At 42.8% G+C, this 24,877-nt stretch overlaps 1 protein-coding gene across 5 annotated transcripts in view; it reads right to left on the bottom strand.

Annotated features, from left to right (window-relative positions):
* tiam2a (TIAM Rac1 associated GEF 2a) overlaps window positions 1-23,741 on the bottom strand; it is a 54,525-nt gene extending 30,784 nt beyond the window's left edge. The window contains exons 1-5 of one of the 5 annotated variants that reach the window (XM_027001486.3): window positions 23,510-23,741; window positions 4,771-4,859; window positions 3,331-4,451; window positions 514-985; window positions 138-310 (exon numbers count right to left, since the gene is read on the bottom strand). In XM_027001486.3, the coding sequence (XP_026857287.3) occupies window positions 138-310; window positions 514-985; window positions 3,331-4,449 (1,764 nt within the window). In that variant the 5' untranslated portion in view covers window positions 4,450-4,451; window positions 4,771-4,859; window positions 23,510-23,741. Of the gene's footprint in view, window positions 1-137; window positions 311-513; window positions 986-3,330; window positions 4,452-4,770; window positions 4,860-8,174; window positions 8,290-23,212; window positions 23,354-23,509 lie in introns of those variants that run through there. The other 4 variants (XM_035533174.2, XM_035533173.2, XM_035533171.2 and 1 more) reach the window with 4 other exon arrangements.
* Between the last annotated feature and the right edge of the window lie 1,136 nt (window positions 23,742-24,877).

Here is a 24,877-nt window from a genome sequence, read left to right as displayed (position 1 = left end):
ACAACAATATAACAAGACCAACATACATCTTGAGCACTTAAAGCCAGTCCATGTTTTCAATTCTAAAACTCTCCAAAACACCACCTCTCAGGTATCTATTTTTGCTGTCATTTTGGTTTTTGGGGGTATTGGCTGACCTGAAAGAGGTAGACATCACCATAGGCATTGCTGAGGCAGAACACGTTCTCTTTCTTGGGGTGTTCGGGGACAGCCTGAACGATGCTGTCCTCAGCCAGCAGAGCATAGCATGGTACCATCTCCTGCTCTGAAGAGCCCTTTGCGTAGGTGTCATAAAACAGGAGTGTACAGCCTGGAAGAAGAGAAGGATCATAAAAGCACAATCAATATGATGTCAGGTAATTAAGTGACACTTAGTGACATTAAGTAGTATTTAGCATGTTTCTAGCTAGCAGTCACTCAATAACAACTAATTTTAAATAACAAATACTTAATTTCACTATGGGAAAGCACAAATAGTATTCTGCTCTGCAGGAGTTTTAGCCATGTGCCTACCTTTGAGAGTTACCCAGTATTGCTTCCACTTGCGTCGGCCAACTAGTTCCAGTTTGCGGTCCTTGTGAAGAGTAAGCAAGGGCTTGAAGAACAACCATCCAGCTTTCCTCACCACACCCTGCTCTTTCTCAAACAGCAAGTCCAGTTGCTCCAAAGAGCCAAGCGTCTCCTGGCTACTACTTTCGGATTCTTCTGCGGAGTGCTCTTCACCTCCACTTCCTGCCCCCGTATGGCCAGTCTCTAACTCCCTCATGAAGTTCTCGTAGATATTCTGCCTCAGAGCACCCATGTCCAGGTGGAGAGCCCCCGCCGAATCACTACGGGTGGGCGGCGCCTGAGACTGGGAGCGGGCCCGAGATTGACCCTTGGGGTACCACACCAGACTGGAGACCTGTGAGGGAGAGCTTGTGTCAGCAGTGAGGCCATCCACCCCACTGTCAAAGCAATCGATGGGCTCTTTGTATCTTGGCTCCTAAAATAAAAGGGTGGACAAAGTAATACTGAGACGTTTTATGACTGACTTTACAGCAAAACGAAACCAGGTATCAACAATAACTGTAGTATAACTTTAAATTTAATTATCAGGTAAGTGCAGCTGAATTACCTGAGTTAGCCATTTCCTTAATTTCACAATACACGTGTCCCATTTATTCGATACATATATGTATACATATTTAAACCCTCTCGCAATATGGTAAGATGATTGATCGAGAGAGCTAAAAGTTCTTTTAATAACAAAAAACCCCACAAAACTGAGTGCCTATTAATTACATGAAGAACATGAGGGCAATCTCAGCTGTGTAGTATTCTTCACAAGATTATTCTCTTTCATGGGAATTAAAGGCTTCCCGCACTCCACTACATGAGAGCATTGATTCTGCACTGCTCACACAGAGGAGTGCACTTCAAAAGCAACCTGGACACAAGCACTCTTCCCCCAAACCCTCCTTTAAAGTCTGCATCTCTTCACCAGCTGCCTCTAATTAGAAAAGGGGTGGGGTGGGGCACGCTCAGATGCCCCTTTGGAAGGATCTGACTGACCCTCAAGACACAGTCAAGGTCTGTGCACCAGGTGGGGGATTATGAAAGCAAGATTAGGCAAGACATCACTTCTCCACGCAGGTATAAATTGCCTCAAGTAGACGACATGCTGAATAATCAGGAGAGGAATGCCATGAGGCAATTGTAGATGTGAGTAAATGTGACATCCTGTAAGATGAGCAAGGTAAAATCAGGTCTCTTTTGGGCTAGTAAACTGATATGTTTATGCAAAAGTGCTGATTTTAAGAAAGGTAAACAATAGAACCATTGTCAAATGACTGGGTTTTTTTTTCTGTGATATACATTTGGTAACATGTTTCATTAATGTTAAAATAATACCCAATGTTATATATAAATCCTTTATATTTTTCCATTTTCACTTTTCATTATAAGCAATGCAAACAATGATGAGCTTTAGTAAGATATAATACAAATAAATGTATTAAAATATGAGAATGTGAGCTCTCATTTTACTTCAGGGAAATATTAGCAAACCCACAACATATTGACAATGACACAGAATACTGTGTACTAGCAAGCAAAGATTCACAAACAACTTTACTTTAAACAACCCTAAGTATGCTTAAAGTAGGTTACAGCTCTAATGGAAAAGTATTAAGTATTGGGAATGTAAAACTGAGACTGATATCACTCCTTGTAAAGAAACTAGCATAAGTAACCTTACCATCCCAGACTCTGTCTCTACTCTGATATCCACCAGGCAATAGCAAACTGGTGTCCTCTTACAGCAAGAGGACGCTGACTACTTGTGATATGCATTTCGACGCCAAGTAGCTCACGCCACAGAAATGTCTCGCACAGCTAAAGCAGAAGTAACACCTGACAGTTCTCAAGCAGGCACAGAATATCTCAAATATTTATGACAGCAGCTACAGCCTGGCTAAAACAAAGCGGGGCAGGAACATGAAAAACCCTTCAAGGGTGACAAAAATACACTACTACATTAGAGTCCCACATGGCTTAACAAATGCGAAAAAAACAATCAAAATCATTAAAAAAAAAAAAAAAAGTGTAACAGATCATTAACTTGAATTACTCTTAGAATACTAGATTCATAGGTCTTGTTACACACAAGGCTGTACAGGAAAACTAGCGATATCGTAAATAGTGGTGCTCCATTAGTCTTGTAATACTCACCCAGAGAAGAGTATGGCCTCTGCTAAGAATTCCTCGACTTTTCATCCTTACAAAGCACATACCATGCATGCTCATCTCTGTGTCCATGCCACAGAGGTCTGCACTGGTGGGTCACAATTTTCATTTGGTAATGCCCTGTGGCTTCCCTCTCTGACACCTGGCATAGTGTGGTGAGCAATATTGTTCTCTACGTGGGACGGTGTTCTGCTCCTGACAAAACAACAAATGCGGTGGCCCCTTGCCCAGGTAGTGAGAGCCAAGAAACCAACAGTCCCTCTCTAAATACAAGGCATCTATAGCTGGAGGAGACAACTGGCCCTCATAGCCAGTGAAGATACCGAGAGGAAGCGTGTTGCCTTATGATCTCAGTAACCAAATCTTAGTGGCCAGACAATTACTGTTTACAAAAAATCTTCAATATTTTGACAGATTTAGCAGTTGTGAGAACTTCAGCAGCTCTGCACAAAATTGGGGAACACCCTCTAATTAAACTTGTTCCCAATATTTAATATGCATATGCCCAAAGGCTACTGCAGCTAATGGAGGAAGTGACTGAGCTTGCCGTCACAACCCTGAGCCACAAGGGTATGTTGGTTATTCTATGGCATGCCTCCTTACCTCCTTCTTCTTCTTCTTCTTCCGTGTCAAGCTTCCAGTCCAATCACTGAGCCGTCTCATTGGGTTCCTGAGGGATTCTTTCTTTCCGGTATTCTCCGCAATGGGTTTGGATTTGCGGCAGGGCAATGTATAGGAGGAATACTGCTTGGCTCCTGGGCATTCCTCCTCAGCAGGCTCTTCCAATACAGACAGAAAGGAAGATCTGTGCTTGAAAGGCACGTCATTAGAAAAATGTAGATTCTTGGCTGCAGGAAAGGTGGCAGCCATGCTGCGGTCTCTGTAAAGATCGGTTACTGCGATACTAGGTAGATGTGGATCCAAAAACTTCATATTCACAGTTGGAGGAGTTTCTGAGACCCGGTAAAGGGGGGTGCCATCGCCGTCATTCAGCTCTGCTCCGGCGCCCCAGGGCGAGTCATACCAGGAGCCTTCGGAGCTCAGAGAGCTGCCCTTGCTGTTTCTGGTAGCTTCGCGATCAGACTCGGACCTGTGGGTCACAGCTGACAGAGAGGCTGTGGAGTCCAGTGTGGGTGAGAACTTCAGCAGCTGGACAGGCCCTGCATGCTCATCTGGAAGCATGGAGCTACTGGAGAAGCTGTTGAACTCTACTCGCACACTACCATCACTCTTGATCACGACCCTGGGGCTGTTCTGCTCCACGGGTTCCTCCAGCCTGGGTTTCCTCTCAGGGGTCCTGTGCCCATTTACGGATTGACCATTGCAGTCACTTGTACTACAGCTGGTGTCGCCGTTTTGCTTGAGACTCTTATAGCAGCCATTCTCAGAGGGCAGCATAACGTGTCCTTTTGATCGCAAACGTTCGGATAAACCATTTTGCAGACTGCCAGCACTTCTCTTCCCTTCTCTTCCTTTAGTGACAAGATCATAATGGCGCGACATATAGGACTGATTGCTCTTCGGCTGAGAAAAACAGCCACGGCTCATCGCCCTGGTTTTGAAACCAGCAACAGCTGATCCCGCCCTCCACCAGCCATGGGGTGATAAAACTTCCTCTTTGGCCGAGCGAAGCTTCAGTGAATAGGGCTTCTGTCTGCCAGGGTGGAGGAAGCCATTGCTCCTAGATTCTTGAACGCTGTACTGGCTCTCTGAGTTTCCCATCCCTGGAATGCACACAATAATCTCATTGGTAATATTCAAAGAACACATCAGCAGCTTTCCCATTAGAAATCCATAGCTCTGATCCTTCCTAGTGAGTCATGAAAGTGATTCACTTTTGATCTGTTATTTATCACGGTTATTGGAGGAGCAGACACATTTCATGGTCAAATTGTGGTGTACAGCAAATGATTTCATTTGGGCCTCTAACTGATAGTGTAGGAGAAGTTACCCTAAGCAGACAGTCTCATCTCTTAATCAAAGAGGAGGATAATATGGCAGGCTACGAAGCACCAACACCCAAAGATCAACATTCAGACTCACCTGTTCCGTTAAATGCCTACTGCCCTGCAATCTGCATGATCATCAATGTGTGCGTCAGCTGCTTATACAGCCCTGTCAACCTCCCTCATCTGTGGAATACACAGAACATTCATTAATCAGTAACATTGCATTGTACTGCCCACACAAGAAAACTCAAAACTCAGGTATTTCAGACAAATCCAAATCTCTAAACTTTCACAGACAGGAAACAATCAAATTATTCTTATATATATGTGTGTGTGTGTGTGTGTGTCAATTTTATATTGGATTGATTTATATAAATAAATTATATATATATATATATATATATATATATATATATATATATATATATATATATATATATAAAAATAATAGGAGGTAAAAAATTCAATCAACCACCAATAAAAGTATACTATTCACAACACAGTACACCACACTCTCTCTCCCTCTCACACACACACACACACACACACACGTTGGGTTAATACTCAAGAACTCACTACAAGTTTGGCAATCAATAAAGGTCAGCATTGCAGTGGTAGTGATAAAGAGGAAGCGTGTTGTTACTCTCAAAAAAGAAGCTCCACTCCTTATTCAGAATCTACACGTTACACGTTGCATTTTTAGCCCAGTAGCAGACCTAAATGACGTCTTGCTCAAATGGTTGGGAAGGTTTCTCAAAGCTGTCTTTATATTTCATCTGGTGTTTATTTTTAAACACACAAATTCCACTGTGCTGCCCCCCCGCTGTATACTGCCAAGCAAGTCCGGTGCAGGATGCCAGATGAGGTGGTGACCAGAGAGCAGTCAAGAAAAGTCGCTCGCAACGCTCTCGGAAAGAGACCATGTGACCATGCCGTACACCTCACCATACATACTGTACACAGATGTCCTGAAAAAGAAACAAGCACAATATGCTGTCTGCTTTACAAATTTGTGTCTCCTTTACAGGTTTACATACTTAAAATAGTTCAAACTCACCCCTTCTGTTTAAGGTACAGTAATCACTCTTAAATTGCCACTGTTAAGCTTGCCGCTCATTTAATCCTTTAAGGCATCAGGCAAGAACAGGGGGAAGGGCCAACACCTTTTGAAGTCGCAGCATCAAAAAGATAACAGTACAACGGACCACAGATACGAATGCTCAGCGCCTGCATGGCTTCCTGCACAGGGTGTAATGTAGCCAATAAAATCAAGCTTGGTTCCTGTTCTTGATTTTAAACCTGAAGCCTTTTATCTTTTATCTATACTCATCTCCAAAGAGACACAGCAGAAGAACGGAGCGAAAATAAGAAAGGAAAACAAACACTATAGCAGGCGAAAAGGAGAAAAGAACAAAAGCAAAAAACTAAAAAGATGGGTTCATCTGAGTGTTCCCGAGACGATACCTGTAAAAACACCATCCCAACATCCAAAAACATCCCAAGCCCACACCCCCACATCAGTCAGTCTGTTCCACTGAGATCACGCTACCTCACCCAGACCTCTCCTGCTGATCGGACTGTGGGAATACAGGAGGTCGAGCTCCAAATGCAGGATTAGGACATCTGCTCCTCACACTCCACCCCTTGCCCACTCTCTTCCCATCTGACCTCCTGACTCCCTGATTAGCGTCAGCATCGATTATCCCGCTCAACCTCGAGAAAGGGGAACGGCTGTTGTATGTCGGGGGGGGACACAAAAACACAATTCATGGCAGACAAACGAGCCCGTGGCACAGAGGCATGGCCGGAGTCGGCCCGCCCGAAGGATGCCCTTTCGCAACACTTGCAGAAACACGGAGAAAAACAACACAGTAGTTATTCAAAAAGGAGACAGCTATGAGAGTGAAAGGGTTCAGAGACACAAACAGGCAGGATCTTTCAGATGCCGGCCTTTGGTCATGGGCTGTAGCGCTCCATTGTGGTACGCCAGTAAAACAGCCACCCCAGAGGGTCCCAGAGCACACCTCTGGGTGACTTGGAGCATGAGCAGTGCCAGCGTGCATGGTGTCTCCATATGACATCTGCCTGTGGATAGGAACATTCAACTCATGTCTGGCCCAAAAACACAAAATGACTAATTAGAGCCACTAATGCACCAATCCACTGGAACCTTTGAGGTCACTCACACTACATCTTAAAATAGATATCTATTAACGTGTTGGTGGGTGGTTTTGTATATTTTTATTTTGTAACAGAGATAAAAAATCTCCGCCATAGGGACTGATTTTAACTATGACATCAGTGATGTAATCATAGGCTGTTATGATTATGCCGACTGTGTCTGTTTTTTTCCTTAAGACATCACCCATTCGTCACTGGTGCCCCATATATCAACTGTTCATGACTTTCAGAGTACACCTGATATAAGCTTAATTCCAACATGAAATTCAGAAAAAGAGTAATGACCCTTTCAAATTTCACACTTAACTCTTTAACTCTCTTTATGTGCCTCCCTATTAAAATCACAGGAGACTGGTATCATTAGCAAACCACATCCCAGAATCACTTTCTCTGAAGTCAGTTAGAGCTCACAGGACGAAGCATTAATTATCCAACAGCAGCCGCCAGGAGCTACTTTTACTCAAATAGACAGAAGACAAAGGTCATTCTCACTAAAGGGGACATAACTGAGGAACGATTAGGGTGAACTATCACTAAATAAAAAGAAACAGGATACTATTAGAGACATCAGAGATGTTTCTCTCTCACTCACTCACACATACAAACAAAATATTTCTTACTAGCATTCCTGCACAGTATAATAGTAGACTGTATTTTTACTTTCCTGCCAATACATTTTCACCACTTGGTCTGTCCTTGGTCTGTCTCTTACACCCTCATTAGGAGATTCATTGCCCCAGCAGAGTGTCAGAAGGGCTGTGAGTCAGTCTGCAGTCTGACAGAAGCACATGAATTGTCAGAATATTTCAAAGCATTAACCAAAACATCATCATTCTCCCTTATAAATGACTGCCAAAGAACTTTTTCTAATCCTTTAAATCTTGACCAAGCACCTACCCAACATGAATTATTTCACAGTAACTGGACATAAATTTCATCCGGCCAATCATTACAAAGGTAATGAGAAAAAACTTTTTGAGTGCAAAATGGAACAGGATTGTAGACAAATGGGTCCTCACACAACACACATTAATTTTCTAACATACAGTTTGAATGTGCCAAAAAGCCTTCTGTACTGACAATATTAACTGTCCACAAGCAACGGCAGTAAATTCAATCCAGTGAAACAGGCAAAGACAGCGCAGCACGGATCACACACACCTGTAGCTCAGAATGGGGGTGGAAAAAAGAAAAAGAAAAAAAGAAAGATACGTAGTACTTTTCTTTGCATCCGCCAAAATGATCCAGTTAATACAGAGAACAGAGACAAGTGTAGGAAAGAGAGAGAGGAAAAAACCCACCATAGCCTTATCTTACCTCTGTTGAAAGGATTTAGTCCATCATCCTTTGAAGAGCAATTCAGTGGCCCTGATCTCACAGCTGATTTGAACACAAATGCTTGTTGTCTTAGTGATAGACTCTTAGACTTGTTGACTGACTGACTCATACCCCCTCACCACACCCCCACACCCTCCAAAAAAAAACAGAAACTTCTCATTAGCCGTGAGGCTGGGTAACTCTCAGTCACTTCTCTACGCTCAGGACACCAGAACACCACTCCACCAGGGGAAAATGTGAAGCACTGGTCTGAGTGTTCTGAGTCACTGCTCGATGTGCCTGGCGTATTTAGCTGTAGCAGCTATATAAAAGGCCCACTGACATGTTTCTCCCCCCCCCCCCCCGTTTCTCTTTCCTTTGGTCAGACCTGAGAACATGAGTCGACAGCAGGTAGCCACCTCATCTGTGTGCATAGAGGCTGCAGGTACAACCACAGTAAACTTCTGGAAACCACAACGAAAAGCATAAAGCAGAAGGACGCGAGGGGAAAGATTAAAGCATTGGCTGGATTAGTCTGTAAATTCATAGTGAAGAGTGAAATTATATCATCATAATTATAATAAATAATAAATCTGATTAGAATCAAAAGGCAAAAATGTTGCATGGTCTCTCTAAAGGTTTTGAGCGCAACACAGAGGTAGGGGCGGATTGGAGAGGAGGCATAAAAACATAGAATGTGTGTTTGGTTGACCCAACAACATCCTATCCCTACCCACTCCATAAAAGCTCAGTGCATAGAGGAAGGTGAACAGAGAGTTCATTGAAAAGTCTCGCAGAGAAAACAGCCAAAAAGCCAAAAAAAAAAAAAAAAGGACAGAAGCACAGTAGACAAACAAACAAACAAACAAACAAAAACAAAAAACAAAGCACGTGCACAACCTGGTTTGTAAGAAGGGGGCACAGTCATGCGGTACTGGCAGACAGGAATATCAATAGAGGGAGAACTAGCAGTGGCAATTACATTTACAGCATTTAGCTGTAGCTTTTATCCAAAGTGACTTACAACTGAATGAATACAACTTGAGCAACTGAGGGTTAAGAGCTTTGCTCAGGGGTCCAGCAGGGGAAAACTGGTGGTGGGGCTTGAACTGGCAACCTTCTGACTACTAGTCTGATTACTACTACTGCCCCAGTGACTTAAACATGCACTTTAAGGCCCTGTACTGTAAAAGAGATGAAAGAAACTGTTTGCAATAAAATTACATGTTGCAAGAAAGTTCCATTTCCAATTTAAACAGCAGCTTTTCATATCATTATCCACCCAATGCATCTAAGTGTCAGGTATTAAGTGATTGAATTTGGAGCTCTGTGACTGGCTTAACAATGCAGGGCTGCACTGTGCACAATGGCTAAGAGGATCATGGCTTCAATGGGCCCTGATTAAAAAGCATTGTAAGGATGGAGCTGGTGGCTTTGAAATGTGAATGGATTTAACGGGATTAGCTGCCGGTGGGGGGGAGCGTGACGTCACACATATTCACCGAAGGCAGGAATCCTAGCACACAGAGGCCAGTACTCTCAGGACCTAATTACTCTACAAAGCTGAGCCACAGAAACCATTACATCCGTTACATGTCATTAACAGTCAGTGACCAGCACCAGTAGTGTCTTTGGATCATTCAGTTTCTAACGATAAATACAAACCTAGCTGTTTTTTTGTTTGTTTGGGGTTTTTTTTGCATCAGAACAAAAAATATTAAATGACCAAGAGTTCTCATGTTAATTTAATTTTAACGTAAAGGCTGCAGATTGCTAGTGGGTCACACAGTGTGGTGATTTCTCATGTTGGGGTCACAAACCACTGAAAGCCAAAAACCCAGAAGCTTTGATAACCTCATGTGAACCTTTGCCACCTCCCACCACAGGAAGGAGGTTCCACCCAACGTAAAGGATCACTGGTCAAACAAACTAAACTGCACTGCTTGAAATGTGCGGATGCTTGCTGTGTAACTCTCAGCAGCAGAACACATCACAGATATTTTCAAATGTTTCTAGGATTTTGACGCCAGGTGCCACATACGCTAGATAATTTCAGATACCAATTTTGCTTGACAACTTTAGCATTCAGTCTTTAGAAATAAACCAACAAAAATAGGTAAACAAAAAAAAATGGTGAGCCATTTAGCTCATCATCTTCCTGATCCATTGAATTTAACAGTGTGCAAGCTACCATATTGAATGGATCACAAAACAACAACACATCGGACCATTTCCAGAACTACAACATGTACAAAGCATCCTCTAATTTCATCACACATTTAGAATTCACAAAGGCATGCCTGGGCTTCTTTAACAGTGAGTTTACAGTACTTTACGGTACCTTAACGGTTACATTACTCCCACTGATAACATATTCTGGTATATACACATAACACAAAAAGAGACACTCATTGTGTCGCAAGAGATGTATCTAGGTTTTTAAAATCACCGCAACAGACTGCGTTTAAGCCTAGTTACTAAGGTTTGGGTTGAAAACTAGCCATCATCAGTGAACTGTATTAGTGTAAGCAACCCCTAAAGGGGGCGGTTGGGTCTGTCCTTTCACAAATTAATTCTAGAGGCAGACAAAAGAGGAGACTGTTGGAATTCAGCCACAACAGGATATAGGGTCGAAGGTCACCATCACTTGGGCACCCTTCACCTCCCTTAACTGCCCAAACTCTCCCACCTGTCAGAGAACACAGTGTCTCAGTGAGATTTATGTTCCTGTTGATTTATGACTGTGACCTCAATTTCTACAGTCTTTTCAAGTCCCAAATGGCAGATTAAGGGAGTGCTTAAAGAGAAAGCAACTCAGAAGATCAGACTTGCATATAAACCTACGCGGGTTTAACATGCAGTTTCCTTGATGGGGTCACGATGCAGCCATGAGGTATGAAACGATGGCTGTGAGGTTAATGTGTAGGATGTCTACTGTTATTCTAGGATACCTACACTACTGAGTATACCATATAGGAATCACTGCCCTTTAAATATCCTGTCTCTACAATTGTTTATTATTATTTATTATTATTATTATTATTATTATTTTGATTTCACAAAAATACTTCTAGTCCACTTAATTTACCATAATGAACATCTTACTTATGGTCCACTGAACTAGGTGTGTTAAAATAAATAAATAAATAAATAAATAAATTGGTTTATCCAATAGAAACTTGCAACTGGCATTCTGTGCATTTGAAACAAACCCGTAAAAAACATCCATTACTGATGGAATGCACCAAGTCCTTTCCCAGTGTTAAATGTCTCCCCGTGTTGAGCTTCTAGCCCCTTTCAGCTGGTACTCTTGTCAGATTGTAGAGTTCAAAAGCCCACGAGAGCTGCCAAAGAGGAACTTCTAAGACGCATCACCAGTGTAGCCAATTCCCTTGTCAAAAGCCAGCTTTGTAAAAGCCCTTTACAAAGGGACTCAATGTCAGTGGGGCTCCCCTGAGCAACTGCCCCTGTCCCCATTGGCCAAGATATTCAAGTCACTAGTGAACTCTGGAACTTGTAAACATCAGTGCATCTCATGTTGAGCAAGGACTAGTTTTTGGCCTCTGGAGTGTGACTCTCTCCATTTAAGCTGGGGCTTCTATCCAGAGTGAATGAGTGATTGAGTGTGTTCATAAAAATAAATAAATAAATAAATAAAATAGAGTGAGTGCAAATGTTACTCCTCCAAGAAAGAAAAAAAAATGCTCCAAAAGTCAAATTAAATGCATAATAATGTGCGTGCTAGCAACTATTTTTGGAAACGTTACACTCTGAAATTAGTTACTGATTAAAGTTAACTTATACTGAAATGAAACTGGGAATCTACATGTTAATACAAAGATCCTGACATCAGTATTCATAAACTCTCTTTTGATAAGGCAGTAAACCTACATGCTTCCCAACTACATGCTTTTTATTGTCTTTGGCAGCACGATTCTCGTTCTTTCACTGAGACGAAAAGGTACATTGGACAATGGAGCCTTAAAAGCAAGCATATCAGCACGTTACGGTCTCCACTATTAATCTATTCCATATGTTGTATCTGTCAACCTCTGCCCTTGTACCTCAAACTGTGGAGGCTCTTAGTGTGTGTATTTTATGAGAACTGATAAGAGCAAGTCTGGAAAACCCAATAAACACTGATAACAATGGATTCATTTTGACAATAAAAGTAGTAGGAAGAAAAAGACTGTGTGCTTCTCATTCTTTGCTCAATGTAAATTTCCACACCATTCTATTTTGTCACGGTTGTAACCTGTAGACACAGACACCAGACCATCTCCTCAGACCAGCTGTAACACGGTCCAAGCCACACGTGGAGGTCTTAACTATATTATCTAGTCATAAATCGAATAAGCTTGGCTCAACCCGTCCCATTTCTGCTGCAGACAAATCTGTCATCTCAGGAGGTGCGAGTGCCAGGATTAATAAAATCAGCTGTGGGCTTGGTCCCGGAAAGCTCTGTCGCGTGCACGGGGAGCTGGAGGAGAGGCCTCACCAGGCTCATCCATCACAGAAATTGACCGGCGGTGAACAATACAGGTCACACTATGCTAGTCAGCAGAGGTTAGACCAATCAAAGCCTTCACGGACAAGACGGATTGCATTTGCACATACGGCGCTGCACATCAGTTTTTCATACACATACAGAGTCCTTGAGGTCTGGCTCCTATAGATTCTCCCCTTTTACCTTGGAGTCAGGCATAGCACTTACATTAACTGTTCAATTCACTAAACTGTGTTTGGATTTAAACTCTAGACTTGAGTACCACAATCTTAAAAATAAATAAGGAAAAACAAATCGACTGGAAATCAAGACTGTGCCTTAAATGTTCCACTGCAGCCCTGTTCATATTTTTAGAATGCCTGAAACTCAGAATGAACTGCTGATCTATTGTGTAATGGTGGGGAGGAGAACTACTAAATGTCTATTGGCTTACCAAGAATTATCAAAATGTGGGCTCAAACACAGCATTAAAGAACCAGATGTGCTTGTTTATTGCGTGTCTCGTCAGTCCAACATGTCGATGTCTGCAAAATCAACTTCTGACATTCTGCAAATCCAGTGGCAAAATCAGTCTGTCTGAAACCTCAGGATTTACTTTTTAGTAGGGTTAGAAAATCTGATATACTGGTGATCCATTCCATGGAACAGGAACTACAAACATGGTCCCTGAACACGGAAAACAGTTCAAATTCACCATCTTTCAACACCTCAGCTCAAGCTGTACGGTAAGTCAGCTGTTTGCCACTTATGATCCAAAATGTAACACTGGCCTGTTTTCCCAAGTATGAAACCCTTTACTGCAATGGGAAAGAGGTCAGACATAAGTAACCATGTCTTTTTAAAGAATCACTTAGACCTTATAATGGAGTCTGAACACCACCTATAACAGAATGCTAACGAACTTCCAATATCTCATGCAGACCTTTCCGAAAAATGTTGTCTCTTTCTGAAAACGCAAATCAGAACGCATGCGTGCGTTGGTTCAGACTCATCAAAGCTGATTAGGCAGCAGTGTGCGATATGATTCTTTTGGTCTACACACACAAACACACACTGCTGAGCAGTAATGAGGCCCGCTAGGAAAGTCTGCTGTAAACACAGCTTAATGACTTCCACCAAAAGGTCGGGTGTTACAGTAACGATGCACAGGAAATGCGGCCAGCTAGCCAAACAGATTTTTTTTTAATTTACCATCATTACTGCTCTTTAAAACCTGCGTCACAGGGCATGTCAGCATAAATTAATTCTGTGACGACCTAAAATCATGCAGCTTCAATCGGCCCTTCAAGGAAAGAGTGAGAGGCAATACGCTATGATTTACTGAAATGTCTTCTTTTAGTTTAGCAGTCTGACTGAGCAGGAATATACTGGAACATCCACTCGAAAAGTCCAGCTTGGTGAAGCTTATCTATAGCAGAACAACATAACTGGGAAATCCTGGTCATTCGGTCTGCTCAGCTACACAAATATATTTATGGCAAGCAGTGAAAGATAAAGAAGCCAACAGTAGAGTCATGAGGGCGGAATACTGATCCCAACACTCACGTGTGCACAAATGTTCTCCCACCTGCCCACACGTACACGGGTCGCATGGCAGCGAAAATCATAGCTTAATGTGCTGGCCCAAGGACTTAATTACACACATTTTTCACGTGTCCAAGCTAAATCTACAACTTGGAATACTTTTCAGCTTTAAATAGAGATGTTTATCTGTGATGATGAAGTGCATCAGGGCCTTTAAAGTCCTGTTTAAAAGCTCATTTGACACCATATGCTGGGATGCCATGATTTTCACAGGTAGCCAGGTAACGAGGTCGCAGACGGCGCCGGCCATACTGCAGAGGGGTGCACGTGGCTGGCCCCACTCAGAGATACAGCAGATGGTTGCAAAGGAGCTCTGATTCCTTACAAGTGTCCTACCTCTCCAGCAGAGATGAGGCAGAGGCACATGTGCACCCCCCCCCCCCCCCCCCCACACACACACACACACACATAAGAAGCTTTACTTGGGTAACTTGCAGTCAGATAATATTCCTGAATGCAAACTGTTAAAATGTAAATTAAAATGATTCAAATTAGAGTCTGGGTTTGCTCTGTGAAAAAAGTGGAGGAATGAAGGCTGATGTAGTGCTTGGAGAAACCAGTGAATAACTACTAAATGGTCTGTTTCTGGTTTAAGTGTGAAAATGTTAACATATGCATTTGTTGATGCACCCTTCAAGATTACACATACTCCTAAATGCTTCAGATTTCTTGGCCCAGTGTAGAACACACTTCATTAAGAACTGCGAGTTCTTGTATAACACAGGGCTGAGTGGCATGTAACTGCACTACATGTTAAGTAGTTTTATACTGTCCCTGCTGTGAGAAACCAGTGGCATGGGAATGAGCACTGAATCCAAGTTCCAAACATGCTGATGTAAAAATACAGGAGTTCATCTTGAGCACATGCACAGGCCTCACCAGAGACGACTGTGCCAAGCTGCTAAAAACGGCCTGAACCAGATCCCTACAGGCAGTGAGCAGCTCAGTTCAAAGGTTAAAGCCCATGAAGTTAAAAATGAAGCTGACAAGTGGCAGGCACCAAAGCAGAACGTAAAATCTCAGACATGGTCCAAACTTGCACTTCTGTGTACACTGCGAGATGATTCCTCGACGTCTCGAGCATTTGTGCGCGCTTCTGGTCACACATAACAGGTGTTCGTTTATCACAGCCATTCAGCTTCCACCTTCAGGAGACGACTGCCGAAATGAAGTAAGGCAACGTGGTAAAGGCTGAAGCGTGAGCCAAGAGAACAGGTGCTTGGGCCTGGGGGGGGGGGGGTCAAGCTCTTCTTTCAGAGAAAGGGGAAGGGAGGTTTTTAACCTTCTTTCCTCTCACAATGGAAGGAGAGAGAGAGAGAGAGAGAGAGAGAGAGAGAGAGAGAGAGAGAGAGAGAGACAGAGACAGAGACAGAGACAGAGACAGAGAGAGAGAGAGAGACAGAGACAGAGACAGAGAGAGAGAGACAGAGACAGAGAGAGAGAGAGAGAGAGAGAGAGAGAGAGAGAGAGACAGAGAGAGAGAGAGAGAGAGAGAGAGAGAGAGAGAGAGAGAGAGAGAGAGAGAGAGAGAGAGAGAGAGAGAGAGAGAGGACAGAGAGAGAGAGAGAGGACAGAGAGAGACAGAGAGAGAGAGAGAGACAGAGAGAGAGAGAGAGAGAGAGAGAGAGAGCACAGGAGAGACTCTCTCCATTTCACCCTGGAGGAAGGGCTTAAACAAAACAAGCTCTGTTTGACCTTGATCCAACCAGAAGCAATGACTGCCGGGTTTAGAAGCTCAAGAGGAATACAGCCCCATCCACTCTGAAGAGATGGGATCTCTGACAGGGAAGAAGCGGTTTTGTGATTCGGCTCTCGAGATGGATTCAGCCCGGGGAGGGTCTCTCGGCCCCTGAGCAGAATCTATGGAACCCAAAGCGGGCGTTCACATACCACGCTGCGCCACAAGCCTTCTTATACTGCCGGGCCCACTGTCTGAAGGAGGCCATAACTAAGCTGCAGACCCATTTCCAACAATAATAACAGGGAAGAAGAATAGGAGAGGAACAGCTTAACAATACAGCCAGAAAACCAAGAAAAAGTAAATACTCCCAAAAGGCATGCACAGCCATAAACAAGGCTTAATTGCTCGAGCCCAACACATAATATATAGTCTTCTGGTGTACTTTCCTACCACAGATGTGCGTGACACTAGCGCAAGCACTGTTACTGGCTCGAGCACAGTTTTTGGCTGCCGTGTGCATGCGAGTTCAGTGCAAGCTTCCCTGTGGTGGAATCTGCAGAAATGCGCTAGTGTGCTTGGTTCAACTGCGTTCAACTGTCCAACAGCATGTAGGCCTGGCAGAGGGAGGCGGTGCACAGCTGCCTGTAAACACACTGGTGGGGGGGGGGGGGGGGGCGAGTGCAGCAGAGCTCGTTAGAATTTGCCGGTGGCGAATGGGGAGCTCTGGCAGTAATTGGAAAAACAGACAAACCTGCCACTCCTCGCCTTCGCCCAGGCTCAACCGGCACCTCAGAGAACATGCCGTGTCTGGAGATGACCACGTGGTAATCATCGAGATGCTTTGACTGTGAACAAACGACTAGAGATAAACCACAAGAAGGGGATTGACCATTTACAAGTAGGATTAGGATTACAGGAATTAAGGCAATGGGGCAAACTAATAAACCTGGTCATACATGTTCATCCAAAGATCATGATGCTTCAAGGCAGACTGAACAATGACTCATGATTAGCCAAGAGCAAACAGCACGCAGTATGCACAGAGCAGAACACACATACACACTCATCCCCTTATTACACAGCATCTTTACCATTACAATAAGCAGGTAGTGAACCTGGCCACAGCAAAATATCATTATTAAAAAGTTCAGAGTTTCCAGTGAGGTTTAAAAACACAAGACAACAGACAGAATGTTTACTGCACAGATGAATCCTTCAGGCCAAAAATCACCTCTCTCTGTGCAAGACGCCACATAAAATCTTCATGTTATAAAGAGACTTAGAAAATATGTCGGAGAAATTAAAATAATAGTCACTAAAATGCAGTGTTCGTAATAAGATTTCCTCAAAGACATGATGGAACAATAAGCCTGTGACTAATGTATTTTACACCCGAGAGAGCTTTTTCAGGATTGCAGGAATAACTTACTGATAAAGCTGAAAAGCAAATTAGATCAAAGCTTTTTTTGAGCAGTGTTTGGGTACACCAAATGCATTTACACTGATTCTGTCTGTTTGCTGATAATATGTCGACTAGTAGGAAAAATATTCTCTCCCAACACAGTATGTCCAATGTCTATGAAGAGACAAATTGGATGATTCAGTGGGTGACTCATTAACTTAACAGGACCATGCGTTTCTGAGCAATGATGTGCAACAAGACAGTTACAAGCAGTTAAAGTTCTTACAAGTGCACCTTTAAGTAGTGCAGTTGTAGGGTAACTGGCACCAACACCAACGCTCTTCAGAAGAGCTGCATTTTTCTAAACAAGTTTCACATAATAAACTAGATCTACAAATAGTAGCATGAACAACATCTGTGCAAGCTAACAAGATCTAGTTTTTACACAGTATCAGTGTATAAACTGCCACAGAAACACCCTGATAACCTTCCCCAATCTTCGATTATCTAGAGGTTTCTGCTGCATTATTAACTGAAATAACTGCGTTTTGCTTAAAGAATTCAGGTTAATGTACGTTGTGCATCAATTTAAAATGCAAAAGCTTTCTGCAGTGGTCAGCATAAGGTGTCAGATTAAAACTGGACACAATAATTGGAAGAGAGGTTAAATGCAGAGTAGCATGTACATCACACAAATTGCAGTTTCTCAAAGTTTTTTATTGAATTGAGAGAAATGTTTTCTTTAGTTTTTTTTTTTTTTTTTTTTTAACTGAAATCTCGGTACCTCTGCTGAATTCTCCATCATGGAAGCCCAGTTTCCCAGACCAACAAAAGGTCTTTTTACTGCGAAGCAGGCTGGGATAGCGATGAACCATGGCTGCTAATCCTTAAGGGGAGCATATACCCCAACACCGCCTGAGGCATTTCATCAGCAGCTATGAAAGGCAAGAGTAGAACGGGCCAGTTCCACAGAAAACACAACTCAACCAATGTCAGCGCCAGAAACATTGCTCTCTTGGGCATGCCATTAACACCACCAACTGCCACGATGAGGCTTCTCAAATAACCACATGAACATCAATTTCCAGAAGCAGCTAATCACAATGTGCAGCCTAACTGGACCGGTCTGACTGCTGAGTGTCCGCCAGCTATGTGTCTTATTTTAGAGCATCCGGAATGAGAAAGGCTAGCAAACAGAGGTTCTGTTATTTAGTGGTTCATGAATTGCCAGCCAGACATCCTGGATCTACTGCTCCTCCTGCGTGATAGTAGATGAAGACTTGACTCCTATCAGACATCATCTACCCTTCCACTAGTTCTACTGCCACACTGTAGAGCCTAACAGAAGAAGCATGTCGTTAGATAATGAAACGGCATATAATGTTTACAGAAACATGCCAGCACACAATAGCATTAGTGTGAAATACAGACTCGAATAAAACAGAGAAAGTCAGAACAACTCAGGGTAAGAAGTTGGAGATTTCCTATTTCTTTCTTCATCATAGGATTTTAATACTCTGATCTGGCAGACTACTGAACATATATTTATCTCACAGATCCAGTTCTTCCATTAACTGGTCCAACAGACCTTAATTCATTTACATGAATGACACTTGGACCAAGCTCAATGCAACAAAGACTAAAAAGCCTCTTCATTCACAGACGATTCAACACCCACCCAAGGCACCTTAAAGCATTTATTTCCATAATCTTTTATGTTTAGAAGCTTAGAGTATCACATGTATGAAGATAAAAGTTCAAATAAATACGTTTTTAAAAATGGGCCTGCATCCCCAGATTATTTCCAGTGAGATGGAAAAAAGTAGCTAGCACACATTCCACACAGGAGAGCCAAAATGTTTCATGTTAATTCAAACCTAATGTTTCACGATTCAAACCTGGAAAGTACATAACACTGTTAAAGTAGACATGTGGGTGGTGTAACCCTAACGTGTTTCCAAAAGGTAGATGTATCTAAACCAAGCCAGGTGTTGCATCTAAACCAAGTCAGGTCTTGTCACTCTAAATTCAGGCTGATAAAGCCATATCAAGAAAAGGGAAGCATCATACGTTGATGATGCACAGAGAAGCAGGCACTTGAGAGGCTCCCTACCACCCATACAGAGCAAGAGTGAAACGAGCTACGAGTGGACTGAGAAGTGTCCAGACTCAGACTGCTTGAGAACCACCATCTTAACACTCATTACAATATAAATCTGCAACTTGACATAGCACAAACAGATTAGATAAAGATGACCCATTTTGTTATAGTAAAGAGCACTTGTAAGTTTGAGTTTAAACACCAAGTAACAAATATTACCAACAGTGCGAATAGTATACATTAATAGTATACATTAATTTCCTGCATTAGTGGTGAATAATATTTTTGCAAAAACACATCTTTTTGTTCTTCTTAACATCGCTGATGTTAAAACTGCAGTACACACACACGACGTAAATGGGACCATGAAAGCCGAACCAAACACCCAGGAGGAAGAGGAGCACACATTACTCCCAACATCCATCATCAAGAAACAATAGATGGAGTCCTCGGGAAGTGCCCATTCTGTTTCTGTTACTTCTGTCCCAGCTGTGTTTGCACTTGTCATTAGAGTGAGGGGAGCGTCTGTCGATGCCGAGTGACTGCTGGACTCAACCAATCTATAAAGGTTTCAATTAGCGATTGGCCCAGACATGGCAGACCATGAGCGTCCTTAGCCAATATGCCTGTCGGTGGACACTGCTCTACACACAAAATAACAAGCTCTGTAGACAGTCTGTAGATCCGTAACCGAAGGCAATCTGCCCCATGGTGCCCTGATCAAACTATATTTAGGTTTATGAATATCTGAGTTGAGACAGAGAGTGAGTTGGGGGGAGGGGCATGGCTGGGAAGGTGTCATGGTCCTATTCATGGATAACATCTTAAGTACATGGAGCCTACCGCTCAAAATTAAGTATCTTATATAAGTGTGCACACAGCAGTAATGTAAAATCAACATGCACATGGTTTCCCAGTTCCAGGTATTGAAAGTCAATGAGGCTAAAGTAAAAATCTGACCATGTTAACAGAGAAACACCTCACAACAAAAATAACCCATGCATTACCCTGAAAAGCAGCCAATTGGCCCTCGAAAAGCACAATGAAAAATGACACCCAATCAGACACATGTTGCCCATGTCTGCATTAGCAGCAACTCTAGGCATGGAGTGTGAACCACTCATTGTGTTTAGTGGGGATCCAACCATATGTACGGCTAGATAATGGATGAGAGGTCTTGAATAGACACAGAAGCACTTCTGCTGGAACAAAACAAGCATAATTACAGGGCTGTGTACGAATGGACTGGAAAGCCCACGGAAAAATGCATCAGAGTGGTTCAAAAGGGTATTCAGAGTCATACAATGCTAAACATGACATTGAGATTACAAAAAGAATATACATGTTTTCCATGCTTCCCAAATACTACAAATGCCATGTGGTGAGGTGCTTGGCCCCAGACAGCTAAACTGCACTCTGACCTCTCCTTATATTTAGCACAATCGCTTTTAGTTGACGGCTCATTTAAAACATCACTTAAGCGCTCGCTGATGCTTAAATCTCCAGCTCCTTTCTGAAACGCACAAGACAAAGCTGAGGTGTGATATAAACAAACAACTGAATTCAAATCATGACATTCATTTCTCGCCATTAAGGGGCTGTCGACTTGATCACAGGCGAACCAGCGGCTTCCATCTGTTCAGCTAGGTGGTCCCTCTCAAATGGACAATCAGCAGGTGGATTTTGTGCCTGTACTTGTGCATACCGTTATTCTGTCTCCTTCGACTACTGCTTACAAAATGTCTGCATTTAGTAAATCGCTGGTCAAAAGTAAAAAGCCATGCAGTCTTAGCCCCTCGGCCTTGTTGCTGGACACGACAGGGTGTTGAGCAGACCTGCGGTAGGGAGGTCTGGCTTGGTGCTGGAAGGAAGGGCTGGCCAGGGGAAAGCCACCCACGACACTCATTTGCTGGCTGCCTGGTTGCTGGACAGTGGTTCAGTCCCTCCATGAAGTTTTCAACACCCATCTTAGCTCACCTGCTTTTAATAGCCACCTAGTGAAACACAGGCGTCCACGTGCTGAGACGCAACACTTCTGATGCTGCTCTACAGCCATATATCATCTTTACCACAGAAAGGATCGATACCACCGCAGTCAAGACCTTCTGCTAAACTAAAGAGACAAGTGTTCGATGTAGCACTAGAGCTTGATTTGTTATTTTAACTGACGAGGTGAATAAAGAACTTTTAAAGAAAGGGAAACTGGCATAAAGGATCAAAGCACTGGAGACGGGCAACGTGCTCGCTACACAGTGCTGCCCTTCTGAGAGAGGTGGTCACGCATAGAGCTTCGTTCCTTTGTTCGCAGTCTTATACAAAGTAATCAGCCATCATTACACACACACACACACACACACACACACCGTGACAATAAGCACCGATACCATAGTCTATTAAATCACAGGATACATCCTTTTATGGGAGGGGTTGGACAAAGTTGAGACATTCAATATATGTGCTTTCCTGTTAGTTGCTTGCATAATAGTGCTAGTTGTCTCTCAAAATCAGTAGTGAAGAGACCTGTAAAGAGAGAGAGGAGAAAAGGGAAACTACCACAACCAAAGCTATTGTTGTCTAGACATTACAGCTTTTGGCCATGTGCAGGACAGATCTGAAAACCATGAGAGGCAGCTATACAAATATGACTTAGACTTGGTGATGAGATTCAAGGAAGGAAAAATCAGCACAGTCTGGGATGCAATATCTATATATACAAGAAAACCCTTGAACATACCGTCTCATAGCCAGATATTTAAAAAAAAAACAAAAAAAAAAACAACAACAACCACAACAACCCTGTAACATTCTTTGTGGTAGAAAATTCCTCACGGGAGAACATTTTAAGAAATGAAGGTCTCAAACAAACAAACAAACAAACAATCTCAAGCCACTGAATTAAAGCCACACTCAACAACAGCAAAGAGCCCCCAACCTTAGTTTGCTCATAGGTCCAGTGTCAAAGAACAGCTTTAAATACATTCAAATGCTTTGTTTGTATATTTGATTTGCAAACATGAAGGTCAAAACCCTCTTTTTTCCTCTTAAAATTGGCTATGGTAGTTATACTTGCCAAATATGACATCTAAAAAAGTTTTTTTCTGTGAATTTATGTTGCAGCTCTAATAAGGTGAACACTATTCTGAATACATGTCCATTTAAGTGAAGCCAAAGTTTGCCAACACTTACAAAACAGGATAAATCAAATTAACCATAAAGTGGACATCATGGGGTTTTGTTACCATGACAGAAACCCCAGTGCCAAATGGCATGTCTGGGCCAGACTACACCAGCCAGGTTGTGTTTGTTCTGGCTCCTGACATACTCCGGGCTTCCAGGGGTGCTTTTTGTGCCGTGGCAGTATCATTCTTGAACCTGACACCGCACCCTACAGTTATACCGCGTCGCAAACAACAAAAGGTTGTAGCTAAAACATCAACAATATCGGAAACAAGGGCCCACCATATGGTTCGACTGTCGTCGTGTTATGACCGGTGTGTTGTATCACCGCAGGGTTTGTTTTGGTAAAGTCGTGGGTAAGGGACGAAAGAGTCAAAGGAAAGGCAACAAAACGCGCGTTGATCCTTGCGATAAAGAGCACACGGTCAACTAAAATGTACTGTCCCTTTAAGAGTCAATCAACACTACTACAAAGTACACCTAGGGTAAAGGGAACGTAAGGTTAATCTCCCTTCCATTTAAAAATTAAGTGTTAACTTTTAACAGAAAGTGTTGAGTTTTAATAAAAACGCTGGTTAAAACATACCCAAAGTTTGTTATAGTTCGGTTGGTTCCATCACCACTATGACCACGCGTAGTCTTTTCGGGTAACACACCGCAACAGCTGCACAAAAAATTAATAACTACCACTAAAAAGGCTGGAGCTACGAACACGTCCCAGCAAAGAACACAAATCACATAGTGGATCGGGGTGTTAAACACGCACACAGCAGGACGCTCTTTATTTCAGAGCGCAGTTCATTTTCAGCGACCTCAGAAGTTTGAACAGCCTCCTCCTACACAGCGCACACAAAGATACGAGAGGAAAGGTAACTTCACTCACCGAGCCTTACGCCGGTCCAGGCAGCAAACTGTTCGTTTCTCTAGCTTAGCCTATTGTTTCTTTTCTTTTCGGGTAACATGTAGGCCACCTCCGATAATAACGCCAATTTTATTCCTCAAGAACAAAGTCATATACTTGAAATGATATCTCCCAGCAGGATTTAAATAAATAAAAATAAAAAACAGGACCCTACCCCGGCGTAAACTGCACGCACCTAACTGGGATTCCCTACTAGCGGTCCACGTTTTGTGTAGCCACGCCCCAAGGTGATTGACACCACAGTCCAGCAATCAGAATAGAGCGGCCCTGCATCTTATTAGAATGTGAGACGCGCAAAAGCCGGGCAGGAACACGTCTGGAGGTGCGCGGTTGCCAGTGGCACGTTTTCTTTCACCGTATTACAATGAAGTGTTCATAGTTCAGGACGCTCTCAGATTGTAGAAACTTATATAAGCGTATGTTTTTTCTTAAGAGTTTGATCCTATTCGTTCTAGACTGATAAATGAACTTTCAAAATGTTACGTTTAAATCAACAGTAAGTTCTTTGGAATTTAAAAGCATTATCCGCTATGACTGCCCTTCCAAATGCTTTATGGAAATATGTGACGAATGTCATGACAGGACTGACCAACTGAAAAAGGGGCTATAATGCCCTAGTCAAACTTTCCCTTTCCAGAGAACTACACTGTACCAACGTTGTCAGATGCGTAAGCGTGACTATTGTACTTAATCGTGCATGCGCCTATCTTAATCTTTTATTTCCCTGACCAGTGTGTCATTGTTTCCTGCTTTGGATTCTTCCGAGATAAGTGCATCCAGCTGGTTTATTACCACGTAATAAAACATTAGGCATTAAAAACACACCATACCTGACATTTTCCAATTAGATTAATGATCACTTATCATCAAGTATTCTGAACTCTTGTCTGTGTGTTATTTGCTGCTGAAACAAATAAAACATGCATTGCATGCAGGGATACAATACAATTTGCATTTACTACACACATGCAGTGAGAATGGCGCTGCTGCTCTGGTGTGCTATAAGGACATGACTGCCAGCTCCCGGGGAGGTTGCTTGGCCTGTATCCAATTATGTGTAATTGACTTTGAATGACATACTGTCACCCTCACTCCCCAGACAATGCGGCCCTGTCTGGAAGAGATGCCGGCATGTCCAAGACATGTCTAATCTAGCACACCGGAACATTGTTATTTTGATCAGAGGCAACGCTTTAGGGCGCAAAAGGTGCTATAGGCAGTGATTAACAGTTGTGATGATTTTACAATGAGAAACAGAAAAAAAAGTGCTCCACAGCTAGCGACACTGCAGAGTACAAGTCAATGCCTGTACCACGTCTTGGTAGAATT

The sequence above is a fragment of the Electrophorus electricus genome, chromosome 10 (genome assembly GCF_041902795.1).
Source record: "Electrophorus electricus isolate QZ-2024a chromosome 10, ASM4190279v1, whole genome shotgun sequence".
Taxonomy (NCBI): Eukaryota; Metazoa; Chordata; class Actinopteri; order Gymnotiformes; family Gymnotidae; genus Electrophorus; species Electrophorus electricus.
Note: the sequence above shows the minus strand (reverse complement) of the source record. Positions and strands in the feature narration are given on the sequence as shown.